Source organism: Melanotaenia boesemani, chromosome 1 (genome assembly GCF_017639745.1).
Source record: "Melanotaenia boesemani isolate fMelBoe1 chromosome 1, fMelBoe1.pri, whole genome shotgun sequence".
Taxonomy (NCBI): Eukaryota; Metazoa; Chordata; class Actinopteri; order Atheriniformes; family Melanotaeniidae; genus Melanotaenia; species Melanotaenia boesemani.
Window position 1 is genome coordinate 40,265,698 of NC_055682.1, and position 26,697 is coordinate 40,292,394.

General features: G+C 41.0%; 2 protein-coding genes across 5 annotated transcripts in view; both read left to right on the forward strand.

Moving 5' to 3' along the window:
- Positions 1-1,645, forward strand: part of celf1 (cugbp, Elav-like family member 1) — a 65,191-nt gene extending 63,546 nt beyond the window's left edge. For all 4 annotated transcript variants that reach the window (XM_041984707.1, XM_041984684.1, XM_041984690.1 and 1 more), the window contains exon 12: positions 1,059-1,645. In XM_041984707.1, the coding sequence (XP_041840641.1) occupies positions 1,059-1,186 (128 nt within the window). In that variant the 3' untranslated portion in view covers positions 1,187-1,645. The remainder of the gene's footprint in view (positions 1-1,058) is intronic.
- A 14,371-nt stretch (positions 1,646-16,016) lies between these two features.
- Positions 16,017-26,613, forward strand: LOC121646006 (lamin-L(III)-like). Its single transcript, XM_041994854.1, has 12 exons — positions 16,017-16,111; positions 16,277-16,668; positions 18,326-18,482; positions 19,703-19,828; positions 19,968-20,138; positions 20,927-21,052; positions 22,818-23,038; positions 23,147-23,366; positions 23,607-23,714; positions 24,507-24,623; positions 26,117-26,221; positions 26,329-26,613. Exons 2-12 carry the CDS (start codon positions 16,289-16,291, stop codon positions 26,356-26,358), a joined length of 1,761 nt encoding a protein of 586 aa, XP_041850788.1. The 5' UTR covers positions 16,017-16,111; positions 16,277-16,288; the 3' UTR covers positions 26,359-26,613.
- The last annotated feature ends 84 nt before the right edge of the window (positions 26,614-26,697 follow it).

Genomic DNA, 26,697 nt, shown 5'->3' on the forward strand with positions numbered 1-26,697 from the left:
GTTTTTTCACAGACAGGTCTATTTTGAAAAATTTTTAAACATTATTCCATGAATTAATGAGGACCTAGTTCTGCCCCCTACACCACCCGCCTGGTTCCAGGACAACAGAGACGTTTGTCCCCCCCCTATTGGTGGGCATGGTCATAGTCAATGCTCAGCAAGGTTTGTTCCTCTTCATCCAGAGCCATTGGCTACTACTCTCTGCTGCACTGATTCAGTTTTGATGGCTGTGCACTGGCTGTGGCCCTTAATTCCCAGGTCTCTCAGCAGTTTGGTGGTTAGCGTTGCCACAAACCCTCTGCATCCAACCACCACTGGACAGACTCCTGTGTTCCAGCCATGATGTTGTGCTTCAGCAGTTAACTTCAGCATAGTGCTGATGTTTACACTCATATGCCTCGCCTAAATATTCCTCCCATGGTACAGTAAGTTCAATAATAAAAACCTTCTGTAAAGAGGAAGCCCAGAGCACCATATCAAGTTTCAAGATGGTGGAGGCGATCTCTGGAGGAAACACCAGCTTTTGGCCAACATTAGTCAGCAGCTTCCAGTCACGTGTTAATTGCATCTGGCCTCTCTCTGATGGCGAGAAGCTGCTTTTCGTTGCTTTGGACCCCTTAGAAACAAAGACAGTTGTCCACAGGGGCTTGGGCACTGATGGCGGTAGGGAGTTGATGGCAGCTCACCCGCCCTCAAGTGTGGCCTCAAGGCGTTTTAGGACTTGGTTGTGGCACCAACCAAGAGATTAGCTTTGCACTCCTCATCAGATTATAATTAGACATTTTGGTTGTTAGAACAAAGAACATGGAAAAAATTCCACGTGTTCCCTCTGAAGAGAATCCATAATATTGGATCATTGATCACAGTATCGATGAGGATGGATAGACTGCTACATCCCTAATACAGTAATTACAGTAGTAATTTGTTGCTTTAATCACTGTTATTTTTAGGACAAAGAATGTTGGAAAGATTGGTTTTAGTTGTCTAATTGCAGATGTCTTGAGGAATAAGTGCAAGCTGCCTTAAACCTTGTGAACATTTGTTTTCTTTCCCCACAGGCTTTGTTAGCTACGACAACCCGGTGTCATCACAGGCAGCCATCCAGTCCATGAACGGTTTCCAGATCGGCATGAAAAGGCTGAAGGTGCAGCTGAAGCGCTCGAAGAATGATAGCAAGCCCTACTGAAGGTGCTCAGGCACCACTGACTTAGTTAGGTAGGATGATCTTATGGTAATTGGAGTAAGAACAACCAGCTAAGACTCGTACTTTTAGAAAACTGTTCTGTCCATTACAGGCTCTCCTGCTGATCATTTACCCTTGTGGCTGCCTAAAATTTTGTACCCTCTGGTGACCTTCGTCCACGCACAAAATCTATTTTAAAATCACCAATCATCTACATTTTCCCTGCTTTATATATATATATATATATATATATGTAAATCATTTCAAGAACTATCAACCTGCTCAAAACTACCAAACTTTACATTTTGGGGGTGGGATTTGAACCCTTTAAATGGCAGTTTGAATTTAAATTACTGCCTTATTCATTACAAAAAACCAAAAACTAATTATTTCCCATATAATAAAAATTAGAGGATTGATGTCAGATGGCAATGATTAGCAACTAACTTCATTTAATTGCATTCATATTTTTTATGTAGTATCAGATTCAGATTATGTTGTGTGGCCATAACTGCAGAAAATCCTGGTTTTATAGCTTAGTTTCCTGCATCTGCCTACAATGAGAAACCCGTTGAATGTGGTGGAATCAAGTAAAAATGTCTAATATGACTACTTTGACTTTTACTAAATCAAATGCTGGGATTAAGAAATGAATCATTTTGTACTGTAATGACTGTGAGAATAAAATATGTAGTTTTAATGGAAATCACTGGGGGAAGTTTTGGCTGCGAAGGTCAACAGTGAGTGAAAAATTCATCAACAGAGTATAAAAGACATATGAGAGAAAACAACACTGGATTTTAAAAAGAAATCTAAAAAAGAAAAGTTATTGCTAGAATTCAGGCCACCAAGTAAAAAAAGAAAAACAGAATGCCTGTGGAGGGCATGGGGGTTAACGCTGCAGGCAAACACACACTTATCACACTTTGTTTCTCTCTTCAGAGATCAGACACAAGTAATTTTATAAAGATGTGTGGTAGGTTATACATTAATATGATTTATTAGTTGAAACAAGCTGCACATCAGCCATCATGTCCCAAATCCATTTCCTGTTTTCACTCTTCCACCCACACCCAGAATAAAGTTTGTAAAAGCGTGCAGCTGGGGAGAGATGCTTCTTTTGTTCAAAAAACAATATTCTGATTAGGTTTTCTCCTCTAAACTTTATGTAAGGAGCTAAAGTCAGAGAGGATCACTCATCAAATCATTACCTCCCTGAACTCATGATCTGACAAAGATGCACATATATAGTTGTTTTTTTTAATCTATTGTCATCTGTGAGCTGGATGGACTTTATCCAATGATGTCACATTAATGCTTGATTATATTTGGCTTGTCTGGGTGTAGCAGCTGTTGCATGGCTTACATTGGGTGTGTGATTAAAATGTATTTTAATAGTTTGTGCTGTGTGTATGCGAACATCGGTTGGACATGGCATGTTGACGGACTTCATACCTCCGTCACATGGTTTACTGCTGTTGTGCTTTGTATGGAAATTAGTAAGGTGAGGTGAAACTGAACGTAAATATAGATGTTTTCTTACTGACCGGTTGGAGACTAGACGAATGTGTGCCGTGAAGCAAAGCTGCCAGCTGTAACCAGTAATACTGGGAGGTTTGGTAAAGTCCACCTAATTAAAAAAAAACTTTATGTATACGTACATAGTGTGGAAAAGACATAAGATCCTTTCCTAATTAACAGGTATTGCATATCAGGACATAACTGATCATTAATGATTTAATTGATCATTTTTGCTGCCTCTTGGCCAGGATTCCCTTGCAAAAGAGGTTTTTAATCTCAATGGGACTTTCCTGGTAAAATAAAGGTTAGATAAAAATAATAAATAACAATAATTGTTCTTTAATGTCCTAAAATAACGCAAACATAACTTGAAATGAACACTTTATATTTACTGAGCAGAAACTAGAAGTCAGAGTCTGTGTATAAAACCTGGTTCCTGTCCAGGATCCAGCATCTTCTAGAAGCTCCTCCAGCAGCAGGAAGTTGGTTTCCTGGAGGAATTTTGCTTCACTCTTCTTTCCATCGTTGCTTCAGTTCATTGAAGTTTGCAGCTTTGGTTCCTGCAGATCTCTTAAGGTCCAACCACAGCATCTCAGGCAGGATGAAGTCTGGAGTATTACTGGACCACACTGAGACCTCCTCCCTCTCCAGCCTTTCTAGTTCCTGCAGTCAGGTGAAGAAGCTGCTGGAGAGACTGCACCAGAGCCAGGCTGCATATGTGCTGATATGCTGTGTTTGGTTTTTGTGCATTCTGACCAGTCATGTCCACTTTGGTCTGGTCTGTCCAGAAGTGTTGCTGTTTGTTCACAATCAGCTTTGCCAGTCTGCACCGTGCTGCCATGTTCTTTGTTCTTTAGAGAGAAGAGGTTTCCTCCTGCAGCCCTTCCAAACAAGCCACCCTGCTTCAATCTTTTTCTAACTGGACTGCTGTGAACTTTAACGTTTAACATGCTACCTGCGGCCTGTTTTCCTCTTGTGAATAATCTGTGGGAAGATGGACTCCAGAAAGTTTGGAAATGACCTGGTAACTCTTCCCAGACTGATGGGCAGCAGCAGTTGCTTCTCTAGTTCTAGTCTTCTCTCATTGCTGATGTCTTTCCTCTTTGACATTCTGTTAACACACCTGAAGGAGCTCAGAATCACACTGAAGAGTTAGAGTATTGATCAGCAGCTCCTGGCTGATACTGACCCTCTGAATTCCTGTGCAAGCAGTGAGGACGGATGTAGTTTTCACAGATTCTGACTTTTAGTTTCTGTTCAGTAAATAATGACAGTGTGATCAGTCATATTGATCATCATGGGTAGTTTATCACATTTTAAGTCCTGTTAAAGACCAGATTGATCTTTTTTAACTGTTTAGAGGGAAACCTCAGAAACAGAGAGGGTGGCTTTTCTTTTCCATGACTGTATTTGTTCTAGTCAGTTTTTTCTGAATTAGAGAAGATTGTGTTGGGGTTCATCAACAACTCTCCAGCCAGCTAGCCGTTCACCAGTGTCTGAATAATTTCTGCTATTAGGAAACTAACATCAGTTGCTCTTTGCAAACCTGTTTTTCTTTAGATTTTTTTCCAATTTGTTTTGTTTTCATTTAGAAATTAAGAGAAATGTTGTATATTTAAACTTTTATGCATTTTCTATTTTTATATAGATTTTTGTTTTTTGTTTTTTGTTTTGTTTTTTTTTTTACTTTCCCTGTGTGTTGGGAAATTATTTATTGACTAAATTATTTATTTGAATTGAAATTACTTAAAAATGTGAGGTCTGCAATTCTATAAGCTCTTCTTGGCTGTTAAGTGCTGTTTGCTTGTGGTGATGAGTACTTCATGTTAGTGAAGCATAAACTGTGTATGTAGATTCCATCAGTGCCATTACAGAATCTGTATACCATACCTTTATCCAAATAAATCTCATTTTACAAAAACACAGAGGGCATTTCTTTAACATATTAATTTATAAATGGGTTGTTGGGATAAAAAATGATGTAAAAAATCTGTCCAAGTCCAAAGATCAAGTCGTCTCTTGTAGGTAAGACTTTGTGAAGCATGGGGTTGTGTGAGCCAGTGTAGAAAAGATGAGATTGTTTGTTACCATTGGCAGATTGGTAACAGTCTATAACAGTCTCTGATTACATTTTCTTAAAGACATACTGCAGCTCACTATATCAACACATCCATCATGCATCCTACCTGTACTAAGACATTTCTCCAGCCAGTAGTCCCTGCCACAAAGGCTGAATCATTAGGATTTTTCTGTAAAAATCATTTAAAATGTCCTCATTTGTTGCGAGGGACAAAAGGAAGCTTCCCTATAAACAATCTGTCTCAGCGTTTGGTATTTTATGTCGGCAAAAGAGCAGCAGCCTGCAGGTATGGAAGCTAGTAAAAGAAGTCGACCAGAAACAGTTTCAGAAAAACCTAAAAAGCCTCGGCATCCTGCTAAAAAAGCAAACGACCAAAAACGGAATAAAATGAGGATCAATGTTGGAGAATCTTTTGAAAGGTGGAGAAGTCTGAGAGACAAAATTAATGTCAAGATGGATGCAGAGCTGGCAAAGTTTCTCCTCGACAGGTAAACACCGGATATTTGCAGATATTAACCTAAAAGTTTATCTTGATTTACAAAGATTTTAGTCTAATTTATTTCTCAGCACTCATTGAATTAATTTGTGTGACGTATTAGTGGAGTAAATTGGTGGCCTGTTAGTTTACAACAATTACAACAACGGACGTTCTCCGCGTTTTTCTCTTTCGACTGCAGTTCTGATTTGAAACACTAGTTGTCTGCTACGTATTTTGCCTTTAAATCAGTGGTAGCTACATACTATATATTTCAGATACCAATATAATTAAGGTAAATTTTATTATTGTTATTTTTTTTTTATATACATTTTTTATGGGAGAACATTAATCATACATTAAAAAAGATGTTTGGTAAAAGAATATGAAAACTGAAGTATTAGAGCATTTAGCGCTCTAAATCGTCTCATCAATCCTTCTAAGTCCTCTTGTGTAGCACCTCCATCGTCATTATGCAACAAATTTCTTATTTTTTTTCACAGGCGAGATTGCTGCTATTAGGTCTCAATCCTCTGCCTCTGATTTAAATCCTGCTGTCTCGCCAAAGTGCTCAGCTGTTTCTTAGCAGTTTGAGCAGGTGTCACTTTCTGAACTCTCGAACGTGGTTTTTCACCTAAAACCTTCTTTTTGCCCCCTCATAGCCGTCACCCCGCTCGTATTAAAAGTACTTATAACTCAATCGGCCCTGTCATTTTGTCCTTGATTAACCCATGAAGGCCCGACCCATGAAAAAATGGTAAGAAAAGTCCAATTTTTTAAATATGAGGTCTTTTTTGGCCCTTTAACATTTTTTTTTTGTGTGTGTGTGTGTCTGTGGGAGGCGAATCTACCATTAATTACCATGTGATATATTAAAAATATTATAATATGGCTTTCTGCTTCTGGGTATCTATTAGGAGACAGAAGACAAGTATCAGAGTTGTGTTCAACAGGATTTTGAGCAAAATTTATACAATAAATTGAAGCAAAATGTCTCAGAAACTGTATGTGAATAAATATGTCACGTTGGGCTCTTATGGGTTAATTCCTGCCTGTCTTCAGGCTGTGTTCCTGCTGCTTTTAAGCATGCTCTTGTGCAGCCTCTTTTAAAGAAACCTAATTGTTTCAGAGGCACTGTCCTGCACTGGTTCTGGTCTTACTTGTCGGATTTGTGTTCGCCTTGAGGAGTTTTCCTCAGCTGCAGCCCCTCTCAGTTATGGGGTCCCACAAGGGTCCATTTTGGGTCCACTACTTTTTTCCTTGTATAAGCTGCCCTTGGGGTCTATTTTTCAGAAGCAGAATATTGCCTACCATTGCTTTGCTGATGACGTTTAGATCTTTATCCCTTTAAAACCACAGGAGGATTCTCTGACTAATCTTCTCAGTTGATTGTGTGACAGACCATTTGCCATTTTATAAGCGTGGATGGATTTAAACTTTTTCCACTTAAATAAGGAAAAAAATTAAATTGTAGTTTTTGGAAGTCCTGAGCTTCTAAATGGTACAGTAAGTGTTCTCGGTCCACTTACTTTGCTGTGTCAAACCCATGTTAAAAATCTTGGTGTGACTATTGATAGCTTCTTTATCTTCCACTGGCAGGTCAATTCTGTAGTCAAAAGCATTTTTCCCCATTTGAGGCTGCTTGGCAAGTTAAAGTCCTATTTGCCTAAGCATGACCTAAAAAAAGTTATCCACTTGCTCAACATGTCCCGCATAGATTATTGCAAGACGATGTGATCACATCACCCCTGTGCTTGCCTCTTTATTGGTTTCCTGTTAGTTTTAAGACCCAGTACAAAATTTTATTACTTGTTTTTAAAGCCTTAAATGGTTTAGCTCCCCCGTTGTTGCTACACGAGCATGCTTCAGCCAGGACTGAGGTCCTCTTCACAGCCCTTTTTGTAGGTCCTGTCTGCTAGACTTAAGTCCAGGGCTGACAGAGCTTTCTCAGTTGTTGCTCCAAAGCTGTGGAACAGGCTTCCCCTTCACATCAGACCTGCTCAGTCGATCTCTGGTTTTAAGTCTCTACTCAAGAACCACTCCTTCACACTGGCGTTTGAACAAAATTGAGCCCCGCATGTTTTTATTTTTTACTCCAATTTTATCATTTTTTAATTGATTTTATTGTTATATTTTCAGCTGTGGAGTGTTCAATTTGTTGTTCTATTGTTCAACACTTTGAGCAACTGCTGTTGCATAAAATGTACTATATAAATAAACCTGACCTTGAACTGCATTTAAACTTCAATTCCCTGTATAGCTAGCTAACTATCCAGCTAAAATAATAGCTACCTTAAAATAACAGCCTATAATCATAATCAAATTTTGTACAAAACTAAGTATAAAGCAACAGTTGCAGCCTTGTTTTCCACTAAAACAAATTAAATCTAAACTTCAATTTGTGCAGCCTGAATAGTTAGCCCATAAAAAAACAAAGCAGAGGTGGATAAACCTGAAGTGATAGAGAATACCCAGACAACGTCACAAAAAGTGTGGCTAGATCAGGGGTGGGCAATTAATATTTACAAGGGATCGCATGAGAAACCAGAATTGTGTCAGAGGGTCAAACCGACAACTTGAACTTAATTCTGCTCAACTTTCTTCCATTGGTGATCCAAAGAGGACTAGAATCCTCTGAGCATGCCTCCACAGGTGTGAAAAGTTCTCTGCTTTGAGGAAGGAATAAAAGTCCAGCAGTGAGACTGACCTGAAGTGCTTTGCCAGAAGTTAACTGTTTCAGTTACAGCATCAACAACCTGCTTCATCTTTAACACTGTCTTACATAACACTTCCTGATGTATAATACAATGCAAAAATATCAATTTCTGCACAGGGTTCATTTCTGTCACTTTATCCTGCATTCTCTTTGAAAGACCAACATTTTTCCCAGTCAAATCTGGACAACCATCTGTTGTCACCCCTGCCAGATTATCTCATTTCAGTCCTTGTCCAACATACATTTACCTCTGTAAATAAGTCATTACCAGCGGTTTCCCTTTCATTGACTACATTGCTGCCAACTCCTGAAAGTCCTAAAAGTCTGCAGTTATTCCACGTAACAAGATAAGAAGCTGGGCGGTGTCACGCACATCGCAGCTGTCATCAAAAGCCAGAGAAAAACAAAGTCTGCAGCTCTGTTCTTCAGCTGAAGCCCCAAGTTTCCAGCGATGTCCTCAATCTGCCTCTTCACAGTACGTCGGGAGAGTGAGACTTTCTCAAACGCGTCCTTTTTCTCCTGGCAAATCAGCGCAACAGAGTCCAATAAGCACTCCTTAATAAACTCTCCGTCAGAAAATGCCTCCCTTTTTCTGGCAATTTTGTGAGAAATGACATAACTTGTCCCAACAGCTGCACCTCTGGTGGTGTGAAGTTTGGTGAAAAAGTCTTTGCTGGGTTTGCAGTTTTGCTAGCAACACATCAGACACCCTTGCGCTATTTTTCAGACAGAAAAGTTTGCTTTGCCAAGGGGAAGCTTATGGGTATAAGGCTCCACTTGATAGTCATTCATTTATTCATTTATTTACTTTGAATCATGGAATCTATATAATCTTGCTGGACCTGACTGGAGGGGACAGAAAAAGAAGGAAGACAGCAACAAGAAGCAAAAATGGAAAACAGAAAGAAGAAAGAAGAGACAAAAACACCACAGACAGAAGGCAACGACCCTTCAGTCCACACTATCACCAGACAACAAACTGATACACTTGTACATAAACACATGAGAAAATTTCCTACGGCTTTTACTGAAAAACAGAGCCATCAGTGGTTAAGAGTTCTTAAATAATACCCAAAACAAAAAGACATGCCACAAATGTCTCACAACAACAACCAGATACAAACTCATAGAAAAAAAAAGAAAAATTATCTCTTAGTATATAAACCCACTGGACAACTCAGTGACTGTGTCAGCATGCAGAGGATGGGGAATCAGGAGAGATCAGTGATGAGGACAGATGAGTGAGATCATGCAAATGCGACCACGCCTCTACGGAGGCTAGAGACAGACCAGGGCAGCCAAGAGACCCAGGCCATCAGCAGCAACCCCGGAACACGAACCCAAGCTACTCCACCCCGAAGACAACCCCAGCCCCACCTGGAGGGTGGCAGAGGAGAGCCCCAGCCAGAGCCCCCCATGGTCTTGGGGCACAGGCCCCTGTGGGCCAAGATCGGCAGCCACGGCCCAGCCAGGGACCAGTCATCCAGGGCGGCCTGAGCGAAGGGCCCCAGGAGCCCAGAGGCCCACCCGCCATGCACTACATGACATGCCCCCCAGATGTTGTTTGTGTGTTGTGTTTCTTGTGTTTTGGTGTCTAAGTGCAATTAAAACTGAGAGGTGCGTCACATGGCGTGCACGCCTCCCAAATCCCTATGTGTGTGTGTGTGTGTGTGTGTGTGTGTGTGTGTGTGTGTGTGTGAGAGAGAGAGAGAGAGAGAGAGAGAGAGAGAGAGAGAGAGAGAGACAGAGAGAGAGAGAGACAGAGAGAGTGCGGGAAAGAAGAGGGGTCTTGGGATGTAAGTCCAGAGGGAAGCAAACTTCGCTCTGAATGGTGAACCTCTGGAGGCTTTAGCACCCCTGTTCCCCAGAAGGTTCCCTAGGGCAAGACAGGCCAGGAGCAGCCGTCCCCCACAACCGGGTCATGCAACGACCACAGCCAATGAGCAGCCACCAACCCCACAAGGCACACACCACCCACATGCCTAGGGGGGATTGAGAGGAGGAGGAGAAGGACAGAGGGAGACCCCCTGCACACACCCCCAGGCCCGCCCAGGCCTCCCCCACAAGTGCACGTGATCCCACCCCACACGCACACTGGTGTTTGGTGCTGCCTGTGTTCTAACATTTCATCCTACCCATCGAGACGTGTTACCTATGCCTTCTGCTCATGCACACAACATGAAAACGTCATTTCAGTGTACAGTAAGGACACGCCCATAAATCCATGCAACCCTCAAAATCCATGTTTTAACAGCTGTACCTCTGTGTTGTGAGGCTTTAGTCAGTCGTACCTCGTGAAATAAATAACTTTAATTTCATATATGTATTTTATGTATTGTCGTAGGCCTTTATTTAAAGTATTTTTGCGTTTCCATTATCATAAAAGCCTAATAATATAAACTTTCATTTCATATATACTGTTGAGGCATCCTATCTTCATACTTGGATGGGGTCATGTACACTGTCGAGGCATCCCACCTGCACAAATATGGACTACTGTATGAGGTAGCACATTTTTATGGGGTAATTTACACTGGCATCCTACTTTTATAAATAGGTTGCATACATTCATGGGTTATACTGTCAAGGCGTCACAGCTGTGCCTGCATGTTGTGAGACTTTTGCGTTGTGAAATGTACTTAATTTCTATTTATTTATATACACATGTTCATAGAACTTGTAAATTCTTTAAACGCTTTGAATGTTTCATTATTATGTGAATATCTACATTCACTAATCTACACTGTTGAATCATCCTACCTGCATAATGTACAACATCTATACAGTAGTACACTTTGATGGGGTTATTTAAACCGTCCATTGTCAAATCATTCTACCTGCACTAAAATATAAGGTAGCATTCTTTGATCAGGTTATTTATACTGTCCTTCCTGCATTTATTTGGTCAATATTTAATTTTTGATCCGGAACATTATTTCTTACAATTGTGCCTAAAGGGTACTTCAGTTAGTTTAAAAAGATTGTTAATCTCCAAATATGTGGATTAATGATCTTTAAACTAAGTATTTTTAATTGCACAAAACTGAATTGTATGAAAAATGTGCACATATTTCGTTCTGATTAGGGGTGTTGAAATAATTGGTTTATACAATGCATCGTAATGCAGATGTAGAGGATTCTGCATGAATGGAGCAACAGAACATAATCAGTGGGCATCAAAGCTAAATAAAATGTATAGTTTTTGCACTGCTAGCAAAATATGGACACATTTCTGAAAGTACTAATGGACAAACAATCCTGAATCAACAACTAAAATTTCAACTACCCAAAAAAAAAAAAAAAAAAAAAAGACAATAAAATATGATGAGGCATATCTTGCCCTGGGCATGACCAGACAATGGTCAAGTAATAGTAATGGTCACTGGTGGGTAATGAAGACAGACCACTGTGTGTTGTCTGTCTTAAAATATCTGCATCTGACAATATTAAGTTTAACATGGGACTCCACCACTTGGGGATTCCTCACAATAAAAAGCCTGTTGATAACTTTAGAAAAGAACTACTCAACTATAGCAGAGTTGTTTTACTAAAGCAGCTTCTGTCTCATCGAAAGCTTCGCTCCCTTGAATTGGATTGCATAGTTGCCTGGTTTAAAGCACCTCACACTATCGCAGAGGAATTGATATTTTCCACTGCCTTGGTTTTAACTATAGTTATTGAAGTAGCAGACAATGAGCTATGGACTATTCTGTGGCACATTTCTTCGTATGTTTCTTCGTAAGCATCGAGGTGCATGTAGCAGTGGGATCAGGGGGGCTTGACATTATTGTTGACGATAAAAAGGGGGCCTTGCAGGAAAAGTTTGGGAACCTCTGCGTTATAGAAATATTTCTGATTTTCCGGAATAGGAAAAATGAAGTTCAATTATGAATGTTTATGATGTTAGTCATTATCAGGGGTGTGATGCAACTTCAGTTTCTCTGAGGGAACCTCCCAAAGGGATTAATAAAGTTGTCTGAAGTCTGAAGGACATTCAGATGGATTTCTGAAATAATTATAAATAAACAGAGAGTTCATAATTATCTGACTACTTGTATTCATTGATACAGAAAACTGAGGATGCAACCCATAGTGATGCATCATGAAAATAAGTTCAAAAGAAGAGCAAAACTAGGTAAAAAAAGGAAGATCATGAAACAAGAAAGTAAAGGTATTTTTTTGCAGTTGGTACCATTATGCTAATAAGGTTGTAAAGATCAAGTCAAGTAAATTTTATTCATATTGCACATTTCATAAGCGCAAACTCAATGTGCTTCAACAATATAGCACAGCGCTACATAAACAATACTAGAAAGATTAAAAAACATAAGATTTTTTTTTAATGGGTAATGCTGCGGATTAAAACAATAAAAAAAGTTGAGATCAGCATCCATAATCACATCTAAGTTTTTTACATGCTCACTGGGTTTAACAGACAAATACATTAGTAAGGAACAGATCTGATGCCTCAGAATCCTTGAGCCCCCTAAAAGAATTTCTGTTTTATCACCATTCAGTTGTAAAAAGTGTCATCCAGTGTCTTAAATAATTAATATACTGAATGAGATAATTTATTGGACTCAGGTGGTCAGCAGAAACAGATATGTATAATTGTGAGTCGTCAGCATAGGAATGACACAAAATGTTGTGCTTACGGATTATACAACCAAGTGGCAACATGCACAGATTGAACAAAAAGAGGGCCAAGAATATACCCTTGAGTAACACCATATGAAGTGCTAACTTTGAGAGTAGGATCTACGGGGTATGTAGGAAGAAAGTCTGGAGAGCAGCGAAGTAATTATAATTTTAAGCACATCTTCTACCAGACAATCAAAGACACTTTTAAGAAACTTGGTAAGCAAGACCACAAGTTGTGGAGCTTAATTGGTGTACCACTTTTTGGAGTTCATGGTTTTGTATAGGACTAAAATTGGAGAGAATAGCTACGTTTACATGGACAATTATTTTATCTATCCGACTGAAATCAATACGATCTAAATAAAAAGAAGTTTAATAAATTACTTTGAAAGACACCTGCTGTGAGAGGAATATGGATCCAAGTGATGGCTAGCTATCAGATGAAGGTGGACCAGGAATAAGGGTGGATCTTCCCGGATTCCTTTTTTATATCTCCGACTGAGGTGGGGTGGTCCGTTGCAGAACCGAGTCTCAGTTGGACATCCACAAAGTAGGTGCGGTTCTCTCTCTCCCCATCTTCTTGGCAAGAAAGGGCTTCCAAGCTGTGTGTCCATAAAACAATAACTCCAGGTGGTAATTTTCACCAGAGTGGTTTAAATCCGTCACTAAAGGTTTGTTGTTTGTGGTCAAATGCTTCTAATTTCACTGGCTCTGGTTGGCAGACTTTGGGCTGGCTGCTCAAAGTTTACCCAAAATGCGAAAAAGAATGAAAATTTTAAAAAAGAACTTGCGCTGACAAAATGAGCATACATTAGTTGCTTGGCAACGGGACTTCCTGGTTAAGGAAATGAGCAAAAATGAAAACTCATAAAAACTAAGATGAAAAACGAATAAATGAAGATAAGGTGCCGACAGACAAGACAAAGACTTAGTTTCTTTTAGTTCAAACTTTACAATGTTATTTCTTCATGATTTGTTTTGTTGTTCTTTGTTCTAACTTTTAAGTTTGCTAAGTAGACTTCTGGGCTCAGGGCGGACTTTACATCTCTTGTCCAGTCAAAACGCAGGGATTCTGGCGTGGAGGTGGGCCTTAGTTTTATGGTCTCCCTCTTTTTTTTCCAACTGCTTACTGGTGTTACACCAAAATCTGTGACCCATCAGAATCTGTGACCCTTGAGGGTGACAGTATATATTTCTCTGCATGTACGTCATAGAAGATGAGTGAGAAGAACATTTACGTAAACTACGTAAGCATTGATACATTATGTCCGTGGTAGTAAGCCAGGCAACCAACCATCCCCGACTTCTCCAAACATTTGATTACCGTCGCACTAATCATGATCCAGGAATGATTGCTCATTGACACAGTGAGAAACTGTACAACTGTACAGTATCTGTAAAATGTAATATATTTTAACAAACGTGACAAATATAAATATATAAGTAAAAAGGTAGTGCTGTTTTATTTTTCGTAGCAAGGGCGCCTCCATCTTGTAGTACTATAAACTGTGACGTCACAGGGCTGGTTGGTGTCTCGGTCCTGATTAGAGTCCCCTTGTCCTTGGCAAAGTGAGAGAGATAACAGACTAAACGACGGAGACTGGTAAATAAAAGGAAAAGAATAAACAAAGAAGGGAACTACTGAATTGTTCCTGTGTGTAAAAACGAGTTTTACAAAGTTCAGGGCGAGGACAAAACAACTTGTTTTCACAATCTTCCGCTGAAACGGAAAACTGTCCTGCTGCACTGGTTGGCAGCACTGAAGAGAAAAAAACCCTCCTCACTCCAGGGTCTGTAGTGGGTTTTTTCTGAAGGAAGAATACACAGAGCAGAAGACGTTTGAGTCTGGCAAGCTAGTGGTCCGCCGAAAGCACAGCTATCATGAACCAATCACTTACTTTTGGGGGAAAAAAAGTCAACACAGATAATGATTGCAAATTGTCATTAACTGACCTATTGAGGCCTGACTTTAGGTCACAATGGTTACCACTGAACCCTGACTTAAGACTCAGACCCTCTAAAAGCTCAACAGAATATGATGAATTTTCAATATATATATATATATATATATATATATATATATATATATATATATATATATATGCCTCTATGTATAGGCTGTTATCGCACATTTGCGACACCAGCCATCAAGGGGTTAATATTAACAGTCATTTAGGAAGCCAGTGATGATCCATCAGTTTTCTGTCTGGTTTATCCTGCAGAAAGGAACAGAGGAGCATGGACCCCTGTGTTTGTTTACTATTTTATTTTTTTTAAAAAAAAGAAAAAGATCAGCATCACATGAAGTAACTCATTGAAAAATATTGGAGGTGGGTGTCTGGTGTCCTCTTTCACCAATACAGTGATCATACTTCATGAGCATTAAAAAAGAAGAAAGAAAGAAGATGAAAGAAAAAGAAGAAAAAAGGATTTAAAAGCCTTAAATAACATTTTATAGCTTTATGTTAAACAGAAAAACAAACAGTAATTGGAGGTTTTTGTTGAGGTTGTATCTAAACCTAATATTCACCATTTTAATAGGGATTAATAATCAGACTTAAAGCTGTGCTAACAGAGGTTTTTTGATAGCTCCAGCACCAACACAAGGCTTTGCTTCATCATCTCTGTCAGGTGATGTCCTGCAGGAAGCGGCTTCAGTCAAAGCAGCCCCAGTTAACAGGAAGTTAAACAGTGTTCCTTCAAAGTAAAGTCAGATGAAAGAAGTGGGTCTGGACGTCGTTTGCAAACAAAATCCTATTTTAGTCATTCATCAGTGTTCTTGTTTCCACTCAGGAGGACTCTCATAAACATGTTGTTCTAACATGTTGGAAGAAAATCAGTGTTTGTGTTTTCTGGTGTTCAGCTCATTAAATTATATGGAATACTAGATAATGGAAAAGAAAGAAAGTTTTTTTCATAATATTTCATCTGCATGGTTTCAAACTGATGTGAATTTGAAATGTGTGTGCGTGTATATGTGTGTGTGTGTGTGTGTGTGTGTGTGTGTGTGTGTGTGTGTGTGTGTGTGTGTGTGTGTGTATATAAAAATTCACATTTGAAATTACATTATTACAGCCTTGATTAGACAGACAGATATATATATATATATATATATATATAACAGGCAGGAATGGGCTTCCATACATTTAAAACATCAGATTTATTGAAGGTGGGAGGTTTAACTTGTGGTGTAAATCCCATCTCAGTAATAATGAGCTGCTCTAGTATTGTGTATTTATATTATGTGTTGATCTGACTTTGTATTCTCATTTTATTTTTGTTTAAATATGTTGTGTTTTTTACTACTAGTTGTCCTTTGTTGATAAAAAAGAAAAGACAGTGGTGATTGGAACACTTTTATTTTGAGAATAATTGTCGGAAATGGTTTGCGACGTTGCCGCTGACTTGATCCTCTTCACGCCCTCTGTGCGTCATCTCGTCTCCACGCACTGGTTCCAGCTGCGGGCTTCTGATGTGGTCGACGCCAATTAGCAGGTAATGATGAACAAGTGAGTCTTTTGTGAGCCTGACCGGTGATGATGGTTAAACCTGTTTGAGATCCAGATGAAAGCAGGTTACTGGTGATTGGACTGAACTGATTTGTTTTTTTATTACTTGGTTTAAAAAGTTGGATTACATGTGGATCCTGACACTTTCCAGACCACCTCCACCATGGCCTGGGTCACTTCCACCCCGGCCGCCGCCTTCGGTGGCCGCTCCAGCCGCCGCGCTGCAGCCGGCCCGTCCCCATCCAGCCCCAGCCCAACACGTCTGTCCCGAGTCCAAGAAAAACAAGAACTCCAAAACCTGAACGACCGCTTAGCTAACTACATCCAGCGGGTCCGAGAGCTGGAGAGCGAGAGGTCCTTCATGCTCATGCAGCTGGAGGAGAAGGACGACTCGAAGAGACGTGAAATGGGCAATGTGCGGCGGCTGTACGAGGAGGAGCTGGCCGATGTGAGGAAGTCCCTGGATGCCGAGGCCGGAGAACGCGCCCGTCTGCAGATTGACTACGGGAATCTGAGAGAGGAGCATGAAAAACTTCAAACCAGGTGAGCTCCCATGTGAAAAAACAAACAAAAAACTTCAGGTTCCAAACATTAGACGTGTCTCCCCCTTTTTTTCAGGCTTTAAAGGGTTAAGTTTGCAGAACGTTTAAAAATATAAAAATGATGTGTATTTCAAACTCATCATGCTCATTTTTCCGTAAAGTGAAATTAATTGACTTATTACTTATCATGACAGGCCTATTCCACACGATGATCAGAGTAACTCTTCCAGATCTGTTATTTTCAATGTACATATGTGTACACATTCACATGTGTGTAGTAATCCTGACCACCTGAACCGACTCACCTCATGGACCTCGTGGAGTGTCTCCAAGTACCTCACAGTCAGTGGCGGCTGGCCAATAGAGGGCGCTAGGGCGCCGCCCCACCACTCACCACTCCTCACAAGAAAAAAAAATGAAATAAAATACTTCGAAATATATGTATATCTTTTTTAGATGAGCAAGATAAATAATATATAATTAGCGAGTAAATTTGTTGTGTTCATCTACGTTGTTTAAAGTTACTGATTGGTCACGTGTTTCCTCCCCCGGGTGCAAAAATCTTTACTCATAGACTCTTGCTGTAAGTTGTACATGCGCAGTTGCTTCTCTTCAATGCAAGAGATAGGGGCTTCTCGGGCGCAGCTCTCCTGCGCCCAAAGCTGAATTTGCATATCACTGCCCGGACTAAGCTGCGGGATGACGTCTGAAAGGTGCTTCTCAACACTGAAGAGAATCAAGACCTTCCTCAGGATAGAAGGGCAAAATTCATGTACAAAAAATGAAGCACTATACATGTCACTGTAATGTTGCTTTTGTTGTTTTCAGTTATTTAAATACAGTGATACCATATTAGATTATTTGCGTGCTTTTTTTGAATATATGTATGTTTTGGAGTTTGGTATAGCCCCCCCCCTAGAGAAAACTGCACAAGCCGCCACTGCTCAAAGTGTACACGTACCTCTCCTAGAGAAACATTGCTTTAACACACCTGTAATGAATGGCTCATTAGCAGGCTTGCTAAGAACTTGACTGAGTCTGAACTACATGTGCTGGAGTTGGAAGGAACTAAAACGTACAGGGCAGGTCTTTCTGAGGACCAGGGGCCTTATTTATAAAACTGTGTAGCAAAGCAAACTACAGGCGGTGTCTGCTGCACAGAAAGGAAATGCTGCGCACTTCTACTTTCAGATTTATGAAAGCGTGCGCACGCACGTCCCACGCCTGCTTCCGTTTATAAATCACCATCAACTCTGAAGCAGGTGCACATGAGGGAACGCCTTCCCACGCCCACATGGAGGCTATAAATGGTCAGGTGGACGCCTGTAATACATATTCATCACATCATTTACACGATGGTTCGGGAGGGAAAAAGAGGGAAAAAGTGGAATTTTTCGGGGTGTGAGACAGATCCTGATGTACCAAATAAAATGAGAAAAAATAAAAATGTGTCAAAGGCAGAATATTGGCAGCAGGTGGCATCACAGTGGTACTAAAGCGGTAATGGCGCCGCATAAATCCATAATTTTTGAGAAATTAAGAACAAACGAGCTGTTTATTCGTGAAATTGCTTTAGAGTTTTGAAGAGCAGAACTACACTGTCATGTTTATCTGTGCTGTGATTTGAAGGAATTGTAAATAATGCTGACCTCTTTCAGGAATCAGAAGAAGGAGGATGACCTGACCAATGCATTAACTCAATGGAGGAAAGCTGAAGCAAACCTGAACTCCAAGGATGCAGAGCACACCGCGCTGCTGTCTGAGAAGAGGAAACTCTGCAGCGAACTGACAGACCTGCAGGGCCAGATGGAAAATGTATGAAGTCACTTCTAGGATGGTACAGTTATGATGAAATATTCTCCTGATAGGGCCGTTCTATGCAGTAACGGCCAAAAATCCACTCACCGTCCACCTTATGACCACCTTCTAGTACCTCTTTTTTAACTCTTGGTGTGATAGATGGAAGCAGGTGGTGGAAACCTTCCTCAGAGGTTTTCTCCATATTAACATGACAGCATCACACAGTTGCTGCAGGTTTGTCGGCTGCATCCATGATGAGAATCTCCCGTTCCACCACATCCCAAAGCTGCTCTACTGGACTGAGATCTGGTGGCTGTGGAGACCGTTGGAGTCCAGTGAACTCATCGTCATGTTCTAGAAAGCAGGTGGAGATGATCTGAGCTTTGTGACATGGTGCATTATCCTGCTGGAAGTAGCATCAGAAGATGCTCCACTGTGGTCATAAAGGATGGACATGGTCAGCAACAATACTCAGGTAGGCTGTGCTGGTTAAACCAGGCCACGTTGGTACTAAGGGGCCCAAAGTGGACCAAGAAAATATCCCCCCACCATTACACCACCAGGAGCCTGAAGTGTTGATCCAAGGCAGGATGGATCCATGTTTTCATGATGTTTCCAGCAGATTCTGAGCCTAACATCTGAATGTGGAGCTGAAATAGAGACTCATCAGACCAGCAATGTTTCTCCATCTTCTATTGTCCAGTGTTGGTGAGTGTGTCTGAATCGTAGCCTCAGTTTCCTGGTCTTGGCTGGCAGGAGGCACTCGGTGTGGTCTTCTGCTGCTGGAGCCCATCTGCTTCAAGGCTGGACGGGTTGTGTGTTCAGAGATGTTCTGCAGACATTGGTTGGGACCAGTGCTTATTGGACTTCCTGTTGCCTTTCTACCATCTCCAACCAGTCTGTCCATTCTGCTCTGGCATCAACAACTGGATATTTTCTCTTCTTCAGACCGTTCTCTGTAAACCCTGGAGATGGTTGTTTGAGAAAATCCCAGTAAACACTCAGACCAACAACCATGCCACGTTTAAAGTCTCTTAAATCTCCTTTCTTCCTCATTCTGATGCTCAGTTTGAACTTCAGCGAGTCGCCATCACCATGGCTACATGACTACATGCTGCCGCGTGATTGGCTGGTTAGATATGTTTACAGGAAGTTGAACAGGTTTAGTTTGAACAACTAAAAGGACATTTTCAGTGTGTCGGTTATTAACATGTTTTATTAAACTCTGTCACCAGATGGAGAGCCTGCTGGGAGAAACAAAGAACCAGCTGAGCTCTGAGATCTTAAGAAGGGTAGACATGGAGAATCAGGCACAAACACTAAAAGAGCAGCTCGACCTCCAGAGGAACATTAGTGAGCAGGTAACGTGGACATGTTGAAAGCTGCACCTCCAAGCTGGCACCGATGGCTTTAAAAGACTTTTTAATCAGTTGTTCTCCTCTCATTTAATCTGTATTGTGTGTCAGATGTTCATACTTGAATATTCTGTGTTGTTGGTAGGAGATTCTACAGGTCCGGAGCAGACATGAAAGTCGTCTTGTGGAGGTGGAATCAGGACGACAAAGAGAGTTTGAGAGTAAACTGGCCGAGGCGATGCAGCAGCTGCGTGAGGACCATGACTCCAAGCTGCAGCAGTACAAAGAAGAGCTCCAAAGGACTTTCACCTCAAAGGTTCAAGCAGAGACATTAGTTTCATGTTCAGGATGCCAGATGTGTTGAGCCTCCTTTTTTTGTTTTGCTGGTTGCTCTAAAACTCATCTTAGTTCAGATTCCACATTCAGCTCAAACTGGTCTCCGGTGGGTCAGACCAGTAATGTAATGACCTAGAAATAACAAACTCCACATTTTTCTTTAATACAAAGGAGAAAAAGTAGGGCGGGTTTAAAAATATGACTTATTGGTTTTAATTTTTAAAGGGAAAAAAACTACAATATTGATTCATAAAACTTGGAGATTTGTTTTTTGTCATTTCCAGTAACGTGACCCTACATGCATGAATTACAGAGGCTCGGCGAGATCTTAGCATATATACACACAACTGGTTTCCTGGGTTTCACCAAACATTTAATTCCAGGTATCTGGAAGGGAAAAAAATCCAGTATTTCACATGATGATCAGAGTAGCTGTTCCAGATCTAGAAGTTGTATTAAATGTACATACGTGTACATTTCCACATGTGTGTAGTCATCCTGACCACCTGAACTGTCTCACCTCATCATACAAACTGAAGTCACTTTTATTAAGTCAGAAAGATGGAGAAGTTAGAAGTTCTCCTCCTGTCGTGGTAATGTTTGGACACATTAGAGATTAGTTAATTTTACTAGAATATTACTTAATATCTTCTGTTTTCATATTTACCAAATTCATCCTACTGGCCAGATTGGACTCTCTAGTGGGGCGGTTTTGGCCCCGGTGCCATACGTTTGACACCCCTGATCTAAATCCTTTTGTCCTTTCAGTTGCAGAACGCTCAGCAGGCTGCACTGGAGAAAAACAACGTCGCATTAGCCACCAGAGAGGAGCTGCAGACCACTAAGCTCAGGGCGGAGACGCTCAGTTCTCAGCTCCAGCACTACCAGAAAGATGTAAGTCCACTCGGTTATTTAGCAAGAAGTTAAAACATGATGAACCTCTTTGCTCCAAATAGCTATGCTGGAAGTCTGGTTGCAGAGCTGAGTTACCACCCACATCTGACTGATTCTGCTTTTCTGTTGGGATTTTTGACTGCACTTGATCAATGACCGACACGGTGTCTGCACGAAGCAACCAAACGAAGTGCAGTGTATACATGGAAGGTAAAGAAGAAAAGGAGTAGAATATGGAGAGGTGCACAGTGCATTATGGGAGGTCCCCCAGGGATGGTTAAGGCCTCCCAAGCAAACTATAAACTAGTCAAAAATGAAATTAGAGAGCAGGTCTGCTTCCTGAAGCCCAACTGGGAACCGGTTCCATGGAGAAGGGTCCGATAACTGAAGGTTCTTCTTCCAGTACATTTCAACTGAAGATGGCGCGGTATGTCTGCACGGAAGAGATGGAAATCTTTTTTACAGAGGAAAAAAATGTATATAACCATCATCCTTGATAGCAAACAGCGAAATGCAGAGTTTGAAGGAAGGAATTGGAAATCGCCATCCTCCTCAGTGGAGTCTCGCGGGACGAGATTTTACGAGAGTTACAGCTAATGTCCTAAACACCATTCAGTGGAAACACCTGCAAATCCCAATTTACTTTGTCAAAGTTTTAGAAATATCACTTTTCGTTTGTGAAAACCTGCAATGGAAACGCAGCGATAGAGCCTTATTTATTTTTCTTGTTGGTCAGTGATCATTTTTAGGAATATCGCCCCGTAGTGAGCAGATGTTGTAACTTCATGACATCCAGGTTCTTTGGTCCACTTGAGTAAAGAGCAGTATGAAAGCAAACTAAAAGAAGGTAGTTTTTTTTTTTTATTCCCACTCAACTGAACGCAGTCCTCCAGACTAACTTTTAGGAATGTTCCAGTCATCCAGGTCTTTGTCTTTAAGGACATCTTTGTAATCTGACAAACTGGTATATAAGTACCAGTATAAGTATATCTGAGTATCATCTGTGATGAAATAAGAGAGATTAGTGCTGTTATAACATGTCATTTACTGGCGTTTTTCCTACGCCAGCCTACTGTAGACTGTAATAGTAGGCCTGCTTGTTTTTCTGTCATCACACATAGAAATGTAAGTTTATACCATGCTGTCTATTTTACCTAAAAGAAGCATGTATAACGTGAAGATGAACAGTATCGGTCCAAGTACAGAACCACGAGGAACTCCATGACTTACACTGGTTTATGAGGAAGACTTGCCCTTCACATGAACAAACTGACATCTGATAAATATGAATTAAACCAGCCTAATGCAGCTCCTTTAATCCCAAGAACATGTTCGAGCATCTGTAGCAGAATGTTGTGATTAATGGTGTCGAATGCAGCATTGAGCTCTAACAAGCTGAGCCAGACAGGAGGCCTTTCTCTGAGGCCATGAGAAGATCATTGGAAACTTTATCAGGTCGGTTTCAGGTTGAGTCTGAACGGATATGATCATCTGTTTTTGAACTGATTTGTGAGCTAGTGTCGGCGTGTCCTGTGTGTCCCTCAGCGCTCACAGTCTAAACTTGCTGATCTGAACATCTTGATGCTAACTTTAGTACAGAGGAGCTTCTGGTCAGCAGCCAGAAATAGTGAAACGCTGTTTTTCATCACAACCGTTTTTAATCATTTAATAGTTTTCAAATCAGTGATCTGGGGGGCTTTTTTTTTTTTTTTTTTTAAATCTGATTATGTGTGGTTAATTACTTTATCAATCTTGCTCCTATCAGAAAATGATGCTGGAAAGTCGTCTTCAGGAGCTGGCGAGAACCCTGGATAGGGAACGGGAGGTTTGGCAACAGAAACTGAGTCAGAAGGAACAAGAGCTGCTGAATATGACGAGTCAGATGTCCACCCAGCTGGAAGACTACGAGAACCTTCTGGATGTTAAGCTGGCTCTGGACCTGGAGATCAACGCCTACAGGAAGATGCTTGAGGTGGAAGAGCAGAGGTACGGCTTCAAACGGATCTGCCTGCAGCTGTGTGTTAAACATGTACCAGGGTTCCTGGATCTGTCTCTTGTTGTCCTTTTTAGAAGTGTTTTGTCTTTGTCCGTTAGGCTAAAGCTATCCCCCAGCCCTCCCCAGCAATCGTCTGTATCTGGAACACAAGAACGCTGCAGCCGCAAGTTGAGAGGGAAGAAAAGGAAACACGAGGAAGCTTCTGGAAGCTCGCCCGCCTACAAAATGTCTAGCTGTTCAGCCGAGAGCGGCGTTATTAATGTGGCAGAGATCAGCGTAGAAGGAAAATATATTAAACTGAAGAACAACTCTGACTCGGTAAGACTGAATAATAAAAATGTCTAACCTTCATGCACGATGACCCACAAAATTTCAGGCTTTTGTGTGTGCGTGCTGTACCTACAGGCTCTGCTCAGTGACTCTCCTTCTAGAGGCATTAAGTTGTTAAATACATTTTTAAAATCCATTGTTTCTGTCTTTGTCAACTTTTGGCCAAAGATGAATGTGCTTCTTATAAAAAGAAGTACTACAGCTGGGCTCTGCTGTGTGCATTTCCAGGAACAGCCGCTCGGTGGTTGGGTGGTTCAGCAGAAATATTCAGAATCTGGTGAGATATCCTTCCACATCCCCTCCTCCTGCATTCTGGCTGCTGGACAGACGATCACAGTGAGTCCTGAATCCTTCTACAGTAATTTTACTCTATTCGAGGGGTTATGTTTGGATTTGTCATGGCTCGGGGGTGAGGGTGGTCCTCCAGGTGAAAAGTTGGAGATGCTGAACTCCACGTCAATGAGATGTCCTTTGTGGTTATTTTCTGCTGCATCCTCGTCTCCTCTGTACTTTATGGAGCTGGGTGAAATCTTAACTTTAGAATACATTGATATAATCATTTTACACCAGATGCAGGATTAGACAGCCGTTTTTCTCCATATAGAGTTCATGTTGCAGTATGATTGTACCAAGAGGGCCTTGAGTTAGGGCTGGGCAGTTAATTGAAAATTAATCAAAACCAACATTCATACCAATAATTGTAATCTTGCTCATTTAAGTCATTTAAGTTAAGTTATTTTTCTCAAATAATATTTAAAAATATTCATTAAATGACCATGTAGTTAAACTGTCAAAAAATCATCAATAAACCTATGAGCTTGTTCCAGTTTGCAGTCCTCGGCACGAGTAGCCCCGGAGCCCTGTCTGACCCCCTTTCCTGTCCAGCCACAGTCATAAAGGGCTGCAGAGCCAAAATAAACAAGAAGTTACAGAGTAAAACGGGTGTAAAAATGAAAAAGACAAAATCTGGGAAAAATCAAACTGATTTCTTCGGCCACTAGAAGCAAGTTGTTGAAGAGGAGCGGGTTATTTGGAGATGGTTCAGATTCAGAGCAGCAGAATAATCTTGCAACAAAAAGAATTATGTACATATATTTATCTAAACTTCAATATGTGTTCTCTTGTCAGATCTGGGCTGCAGGATCAGAGGGAGAAGTAGAGTCTGGGGATCTGGTTCTGGAGGACCACAGAACCTGGGGCCCTGTCAGTGACGTCAGGGTCATCCTTTTAAACTCCAACCGTGAGGTAGCAGAAGAAAAAACCCCAGAATCCATCTTTACGTTCTCTTCTAGTTGCTGCAGAATCTTTATCAGATGCCTTCATTTCTTTTTCTAAAGATGTGAAATTCAGCACAGATTTTTGGCAAATTCTAAATGTAAACGTGGAAAATTCCTGCACATTTCCAGTTACCTGGATTTGTGGTGGAAGCCCTCCATGCGTCATAAGGAGTTATGCCGTCATTAGCTTCTATCTGCCCCTTGGCCAGGTTATACTGGCAGGGTATCTGAAACTAGCGCGGTAGACATGTTGGGCTTTTTAAAACTGCGTGCAAGACATTGCAGATGTTTTTTGTCTCGTCTTTACACCTCTGAACAGTTTGATTTGTCATCATGCAGTGAGAGCGCAGATGGCTTCCTGTCTTCCTGCACCACTGCAAAATCTCTTACACAAGATCTACCTTTATGGTGACAGTTGGTTCTTCCTCGTTCAGTGGTTCCCAGCCTGAGGTCCAGGACCCCCAGGGGGTCCCCCAAAGAGCACAGGGGGTCCTCAAGGCCTTGACCATTCAGAGCCATTATGATAAGAAAAAACAAGTAAGGCTACATGTTGTTAATTTAACTTTGGTTTATCGAAGGACAGGACTCAGTCAGATTACAGTATTTATGGTGAGAGTCTCACTTTTGAAATGATAAAACCAACTATGGTTTCAGCATGAGGTGGGACAGGGGGTCCATGGCTTTTTAGTATTTGCATGGGGGGGGTCCTGAAGAAAATTGGGTGGAGAACCACTGCTATAGTTCGCCACCACCACCACACACACTCTCCACATACACTTCCAGTAACGTCTCAGCCATGTCTGGGTGTGTTATAAGAGTACATTCTGGCTATCTGAAATGTGATGTTCTCCACTGAACCCTCCAGTGCGTTTGTGTGTTTGGCCCTCTTCAGTGCTTGAGATATAGACAGACATGGCCCAAGATATGTTTCATCTGTTCCTGCCTTCCCTATGTTTGTGTCATTGTGGGTCCAACATGCTGCCAAGTTAGTTGTGGAATACTTTGGAAGCTGAATACAAAGGTTGAGCTACAACTTGTGCTCTTGCAATGAATTTGATCTGTTTGGGGACTGCAGAGACTAAGAGCTTGGCATTTTAAAAACAGATTTAATGAAGCACTTGCATGCACTGTACTCAATTTCTTTGCACCCACAAAAAGGTAAAAATAATTTGGATGGAGAAGTTGGAGGGGGGAAAAAAACTATAAATAATAAAAAATAAAATGATTATTCGTGAAGTTTGTTTTGTTTTTTATTTTAAATTGTAAATGTAGAGAAGTAAAAGTTTGAAAGGAGTAAATTTCAGGCCATGTAAAAGTTGTGGTTTTGCCCTTTTAAAGTATACGTGCTAGTTCTCAGCAAAAGTACATTTAATTTTTTTATATTTAGTTTGGTTTAAAGGAATCTAAATGAAATCCTGTGCTGTGGATCTGTGTTTGAAGTAGGTGATATTTCTTTTCCAGAAGGTGGCTGAGCGCAGGGACTGCACGCATGGCAGTGGGGAGGAAAGAGAGCTGGACTTTGAAGAAGTTATTGCTGGCAGTCACATCCAGCGCTTTCAAAGACAGGTAAACCCGTTCATTAACGCCACACAACACTGGAGCAATTTCACAGACATGAGCACTAACTTGTGTCTATAAAACTGGTGTTCTTTTTTTCCTTGTCTACATCGAAGCCAACAGGAAAGTTCTGTTCTGTGTCTTGAGGTCAAAGCAGACCACACCCACAGAGGTAGTACCACCCAGTGATTTTCTTCTCCGTTGATCAGTTTGTAGTTGTGCATCACAATGCATGCTGGTTATAACATGCATGGCTTTTTTAAGGATGCATGCTGGATGCTGTTGCAAGAAGCCACTCATCAACTAGTCTAGTTTACTCTGGATTTGTCTGACCAACTCAGAGTAATCATTAGACAACAGCGTTGCGTAATAGACAGTCAGGGCTCTAAAGCCTTGTCAAACTCCACCCTTTCGGGTCAGTTTGGTTAGATTGATACACCAACAAAGTAGGACAGGTTGGGTCAGATATTAGGGTACCCTTCTCA